General features: G+C 46.6%; 1 protein-coding gene across 2 annotated transcripts in view; it reads left to right on the top strand.

The window, feature by feature from the left end:
* The window catches only part of LOC109300679 (DNA-directed RNA polymerases I and III subunit RPAC2-like), a 22,863-nt gene that overhangs the window by 5,117 nt on the left and 10,601 nt on the right, over positions 1–7,145 (top strand). For both annotated transcript variants that reach the window (XM_019521436.1, XM_019521437.1), the window contains exon 2: positions 6,225–6,322. In XM_019521436.1, coding sequence (XP_019376981.1) covers positions 6,225–6,322 — 98 coding nt within the window. The remainder of the gene's footprint in view (positions 1–6,224; positions 6,323–7,145) is intronic.

The following is a 7,145-nucleotide window of genomic DNA, read 5'->3' as shown; positions in this document are numbered from 1 at the left end:
CCCCGTGCTTGCCCTATGAGCTGCCTATGCTACAGCTTGCCCCAGGTGATCAGTTTCATGACCACCAGACCTTTCTTGTGGTGGATATTTGCCCTGCACTCTAGATAAGAGATTCTCTACCTTTTTAGACACAAAGCACCCTCATTAAACTCAAGGCTGTGTTCAGTTTTAGGCACCCCATTACACAAAGGATGTGGACAAACTGAAGTGAGTCCAGTGGAGGGCAACAAAAATGGTGAGGGGGCTGAGGGACATGACTTGGGAAGAAAAACTGAGGGAACTGGGCTTATTTAATCTAGAGAAGACCGGGCGGGTGGGATTTAATAGCAGCCTTCAACTACCTGAAGGAGGGTTTGAAGAAGGATGGAGCTGGACTCTTTTCAGTGGTGGTAGGTGACAGAACAAGGATAAATAGTCTCAAGTTGCAGCAAGGGAAGTTTAGGTTACATATTAGGAAGAATTTTCTCACTAGGAAGGTAGTAAAACACTGGAACAGGTTACCCAGAGAGGTAGAGGAATCTCCATCCTTGGAAATTTTCAAAACGTGGCTAGACGAAGCCTTGGCTGGGATGATCTAGTTGGGGATAGTTATGCTTTGAGCAGGGGGTTGGACTAGATGTCCTTCTGAGGTCCCTTCCAACCCTAATTTTGTATTATTCTAAGGCATTGCTTGGAAAATGCCTCAGCTTTCACTCTTTACTCCTGGTTGAGAATCGTGGCTCTAGACAGACGTGTTGGCAAGATTGTTCACCTGTGGCAGGACGTCTAACAGAGCTGTGTTTTTGCTGTTGAACTCAGCTTCTTTTCTTATTTTAACTTGGTGGGCACCAACAAGATAAGCCCTGAACCCTCCTAGTGCCACTCAAATCTCCTTCCCAGCCTAATCTGTTGCTCTGCTTTCTGCTTCCTTCACTATGTTCCCTGCCTGACTTGCTGCTTTGCTTTTTGCTTCCTGCCCTGTCTGTCTCTGTGCTGCCTGTCCCCTCTCTGATGTGCTATATGCCACACACAGGCTTACCATGCCACACAGGTTGGCCACCCTTGCTTTTGAGCTGTTGTAACTTGTTGCTCCCATGAAAGGCAGGAGGTGGCAGCAGAGCCTGCAGTTGCTGTGTTGGCAGTCCTTTACTAGTACCTTGCTTGTTGAGCAGGCAGTAATTTATTACTCTCTGCATGGCTTTGCTAGTGGGAAGGGGGCAGCCAAAATGTAAGTAGCTGTATCAGGGGAAACAACTTGTTTCTTTCAGTAGTGTCTGGTTTTCATTGAATGCTTTTCAAAAGAAACAATAGTCATATGGTCAGTGATTGTTTTTACAGAAGGCCTGATTCTGCAGATCTCTCCTCACATGAGTCACTGTTGCTCATGCAGTCGCTGCAGTTAATGCCGGTGGGCTGTGGAGAGAAGAAACACTGAGGCAGCCAACCACATGTTGTGATCTCCAGTGGCCAGATGTTATGCAGACCTGTATGTAATAAAATAAAGAAAGCGGACTGAGCTTGGTGGCTCCGTGAAAGATAGCAGGGCATCTAGGGTCAGACATAGACCCTGCTTCCTAACTAATCACACTTTTTTTTACTTGCATACAAGATAACTTATGGTTAAATTGACCTTTCAGATTTCCCAACATGAACCCTGGTATAGACAAGTGGTTCATATAGATACCTTGTCTAGCCAGTCTGATCTCTCTTTGTGCAGTGCTAATGCATCCATCGCTGCGGTATCTGGGCACCAAGCATGATGTTAAATAATTCATAATCATAAATTACTACCCCTCTAAGCAGGAAAAAATTTTACATGATGAGAGGTTGCAGCGATTAAGATAGCTTAGCCAGAAGAGGCTGATCATGCCTGAGGCATGGGCTGTCAGGATTGAGGGCTAAATCCTGACCTCACTGGAGGGGATACCTTGAATAATCTAAGGAGGGATGGGGGTCTTTTCTGTCTCTAATGTCTTTTGGGAGCTGGAGAGGGCTTGACTGATTGTGTATTTTAGATTATAAAAGCTCCTGATAAAAACGCGTTCGTTCTTCTCTTACTCTGTTGTTCAAGGACCAGTTGCTGAATTGAATGGCAAGTAAATGTATAACAGAGAATATTGCTGCGCGTAGGAAGTAGAATTCCCCACTCCAGGAGGGAGAGGAGATTTTCAAGTGAATAATGTGGAATGATTTCTAAATGGGCTGGATAACTTGACACTATTAAGTCTAGTCCACGCTTCAGTGTGTCCATGGTTATCCAACTCCCTTTGGAAAGACGAACTGAAAATGCACTCGGACGACTGAAATTGTTTGGATAAATGAAACAGCAGCCTCTTGTTAGCATGCGTAATTCCTCATACAATGCATAATATAAAACCGTACTGAATGTAATCCTACAGATATTAAACAGAGTAAAGCTTAAAGAAGAATTTGTTGTGTAACACCAAGTTACAAAGTTGCTCTTTGGATGAGGAGGCGGGACCATTCAGCTTTCTACTGGCAGAACTTCAGTTCTCCTCGCCCAGCTCTGATGTGTCCCCAGACAAAGCTCCTACACGGTGGCAGAACAGAACCCTTCTTTCTGGCAGCAGAATTGCACCACATCTGCTAAGGAGGTTTCTGCCACGTAGCTCCTGCACTCCCCACTTCTTCCCCTGGCTGCCATGGTCCCTTCAGCAGCTGTTGTCCTCTGTGGGTGCACGTCCTTCTTTGGTGGCCCAGCTGCTGAGTGGAGCCATGTGGGGCTGCCAGAAGCATGTGGATGTGCATGTCTTCTAGTGGTGGAGCAAGGGGAGTACGGGCAAGCCCTTAGAAGCTTAGAGAAATCCCACTTTGTGCCTCAGGGCACAAACTAGTTGCTTTGAGGCCCGGTAAGCAGTCCTCCTGTGTACAGCACAGTACCATTTAAGAGGTATGCTACCTGAGAGAGGGGTGTTTGTCTTCCTCCACATCATCAGGTAATGGCCACTGCCACAGGTGGATACCTGACAAGGTGGACCTATGGTCTAATGAGCTTTGACACAACTTGCATTCCTGTGAAGTCCTGAAAATATATCAAAGGGCTCTCTGTGGAAAATGGGAGAGAAAATCAAGGTTCTGTGAACCAGACACATTCAGCACAGCTTGTTCCCTGCACTTGCATGAAACTGTGGGCCTCTGGCTTTCATCTGCTGGATCAATGCACTAGTTTCTCACAGTGCAGTAGGTACACAGAAAAGCTAAATTCACTGTAGCGTCTTGCCTAAATTATTGGCTTCTCCATCTGCTTCAAGAACTCTGGCCTGGGCTCCCTCAGTCACTGGACTGAGCATGCATTTCACATGTAGTATGCATAACCCCCTGTTGTGGTGTTAAAATAATCGTTGATACATCTGTTTGCTTTGGGAGCATTTTGTAAAGTGATGTCACTGACAGCAGTCTATTAAATTCATGGCAGTTCCATTTTAAAATCCTGTTTCTCCAGCATTTATCACTAAGTTTCAAAGATTTGGCTTGGAAGACCATGTATATATTTTGGCATAGGAAAGCTCAATTTATCCCTAATGACAAGAAGGATCATCTTATGGGAAAGCACTAAATCAGGGCTCAAGAGATGTGGGTTCAGTGACAAGCTTTGTTACAGGTTCCCTGTGTGACTGGACTGACCATTAAATCCCTCATTGCCTCAATTTTCCATCTGTAAAACAGGCATAATAATCTTCCTCTTCTCCCATCCTTCGTTGGGTTTGAACCCTTTGGGACAGAAGTCAACTCTCACCACGTGTCCATTCATTGCCCAAAACATTAGGACTCAGAGCATGTTTAGGGACTCGGAGCCCTTTCTTTTCTTTTCAGGGCCCTTTGCAAGGCTCATCTGTTCTCTCCAACTCCTTGCAAAAGGATGGGTTGAAGAGTAATGTGATAAGCTGACAAGGGAAGTTGGTTAGAGAGAAGGGACTGGCTTAAATAGGCTGCTTACACCCTGACAGCTGGGACTGGGTGTGTGAAGGACAGGCAATTAGAGCTTGTCCTTCAGTTTGGTGCAGTTCAAAGATGACACAGGTACATGTAACCTTGGAAAAAAGGGCTTTTGACTACTGATCTACACTAATAATGTCATTACTCTCTTACAAGTCTTTACAGCCATGTAGGGCTAGACTGGGAAAAATACCCATGGCTTTCAGGGAAAAATGGGAGGGGAGGGCATTAGGCCTTAGGACTACAGGAGGAGGCTGGGAGTCAGCTTGTTTCTCACCAGTGTTACCAGTTCCCCAGCTGGCCTATGACAGTGGTGCTCAACCTTTTTTTCCCCAGTGGGCTGGATGCTAAGTGCCTGGTCTGACTACGGCTAGATGGTGGTTTCGATCCAGTGCCCACGGCCAGTGCAGCAGCCACCGTCCAGCTGTATGGAGGGGGGTGAGGAAGAGACTGGCCTGAGCCCAGCCCCGTTGTGGGGTGGGGGGCTTTACCCAGCTCTGAGAGGTGGGGGGGGGGAAGGGACTTGACCTGGCCCCCCAGGGGCATGGCCTGGCATCAGCCCAGCCCTGCAAGGAAAAATGGGGCAGTCTCAAGGGGGACGGGGAAGGAAGGGGCATGGCCCTGCAAGGAAAAATGGGGCAGTCTCAAGGGGGACGGGGAAGGAAGGGGCATGGCCCTGCAAGGAAAAATGGGGCAGTCTCAAGGGGGACGGGGAAGGAAGGGGCATGGCCCTGCAAGGAAAAATGGGGCAGTCTCAAGGGGGACGGGGAAGGAAGGGGCATGGCCCTGCAAGGAAAAATGGGGCAGTCTCAAGGGGGAAAGGGGTGCAGCCTGGCTCTAACTGGGCACCACGGGGCTTGGGGTTTGGGAATTTGGCAGGTGGGAGGGTGGCCATATTAATGGCCACTGCTTCCCTGCTGCCAAATTTTTGGACCTGTGGGGAGTCCTGCAGGCCAGGTGCAGTGGCTCCACAGGCTGTATTTGCCTGTGGGCTGGAGGTTGAGCACCCCAGGCCTATGATAAGTCATTTATGTCTTGTTATTCTATTCCAAGGAAGTTTCTTCTATCAAGTTCAGGCAGGCTTTCTGCCTTAGTTTCCTCTTCCATAAAACTGAAGATGATATTTCTCTTCCCTTTTGAGAGGGAGGAGTTTTGAGGCTTTATTTATTGATGATTGTGAAGTGCTGTAAGATCCCCTGATGAAAGGGGCTCTGTAAATGCAAAGAATTTATTGTAATGTTGTTGTTGAGTCACACCACCAGGAGTTGCTGGGCTTTCTGAATTCTGTAGTCTAGCAGATCTTAGCCATCGGTCTCCTTCTCTAACAAAACAGCGCGCAATTTGCCCTTTTTTTATAACATCAAGTACGCTTCTTGTAATATCTGCTTTGGAAGACTATTGTAACTTTTGGGTGTCATTGTGTGATGGGAAATGAAGGGGATTGTGAAATTTCTGGAGTGACTGAGATCAGGTTGTGGGCAGGATGTGAAAGATCAGTGCTTTGTAGCCCTGGCTCTACACTTAACCTTGAAGCATCTCTCTGAGGCGCAGAGAGGAAACGATTGGGGATGTCTGGGCTCATCAGGCTCCACAGCAGCTATACTTAGCCTGGAGAGAGGTCAGAGGCACAGCAGCGAGCTGATGGCTGGAAGATTAATTAGGTGCTTTGTTGGGTTTGGAAACAATCCCAAACCCAAACCGGCCTTATTGGAGCTTTTAGCACTTGGTGCTATTGCCAGGTGTCTGAACAAAAAGTGCTGGGAAGATTGTGAATCTACTCCTGTGCACAGCCTGGCAGAGCACCTCAAGATCTGCTGCTGTTAGAGTGGGAGAGGAAAACACTTAGCTTCTCACAGGATCATTCCTAGTGTATGAACGTGCACACTCCCACTGTTTTCCATAGGCCTAGATTTTGCCCGGAGAATCCAGATTTTACTTTGCCCCATTGAAAAGCAAACCTTGTCTCATGATTTTTCATGTTGCCCAGGTGCTTCCACTCTGAACTGAGCTGGAATGGGTTAGATGCATGCAACTCTGCTTTGAGTAGGGGCTCAGGCTAGATGACTTCATCAGGTCCTTTTCCAGCCCTGTTTTTCTATGATTCTCTCCTTTTTCATTGTGGGATCATTCGGATAGGGTTCCAAATGAATAGTGCTCTTTGCACTCAGTTGTGCGCCGTTTCTCTAATATAGGCCCAGCCCTAGTTGCTTCAGAGGGGGTCTTCATTCAGCTGAGATATAACCATACATTTATGATCTTCTTGGTTTTTCTTTTTTTATTGGTGGCAGGTCCAGGCAGAAGGGACAGATGGAAACTGTGTCACATTTGTGTTGCATGATGAGGACCACACACTTGGCAACTCCCTCCGTTACATGATCATGAAGAAGTAAGTGGAGTCCTTAAAACTAGTACAACGTCAGGGCAAAGTGCCCTGTATCCCCTGTAACTAGCTTCTAATACCCGACATCATTGAGCCTCTTTGTCACTGGATGAATACTACAAAACTGTGTCCACACATATTGATTAGGTCCTTTAAATAAGTGCATTTGACTGTCTTGTGTCTCCTTTGGAATGAGTGCCTACAGGAAGGGTAATAGGAAAAGTGTTCGAGTGTTAGAGAAGCTAATTTTGCACTTGCAAATGCCAGTTTTGCACTGGGAGCCAGATTCTTATGCTTCATCAGTCAAAGAACAGGAAAAGGCTTATCTGGGTCAGACAATTACTATTTGTGAGGAGCTCCCAGTTAAAGAGTTATACCTCTAAAATTGTTAGAGGAGAATTTTATTTTGTGGATAATTTCAAATGACAACATGCAATAGTCATCTGAGCTGCTCACAGACAAATTGCCTTCAACAAAATAACAATAAGCTATTCACTAGGAATTACATTCTGTACTCTGTACAGTGTTCTCTGAATGCAGACTCTGGGGCAGGAGGACCGATATCAGTTGGACCTACAGCACAAAAAAGGGAGATGTCTTGACCAAGAGAGCAAAGCAAATCCTTAAAGTGGCCAATGGCCCTCAGGATGCAAGGGATTCAGCTGCAGGAAATAGCTGAGGAGTTCAGATCCCTGACTGCTATTCCCCAACTTTCAACCATTCTTTACATGTCCTAAGGCTAGGGTGACAACTTGAATGGTCCCAGGCTCTTGCTGTATGCCCCAGTCAGACCATAAATTTCATTCACATGGTGACTTCAGCAGGGGTG

This window comes from Gavialis gangeticus, unplaced genomic scaffold (genome assembly GCF_001723915.1).
Source record: "Gavialis gangeticus isolate Ggan-Ray unplaced genomic scaffold, GavGan_comp1, whole genome shotgun sequence".
Taxonomy (NCBI): Eukaryota; Metazoa; Chordata; order Crocodylia; family Gavialidae; genus Gavialis; species Gavialis gangeticus.
Note: the sequence above shows the minus strand (reverse complement) of the source record. Positions and strands in the feature narration are given on the sequence as shown.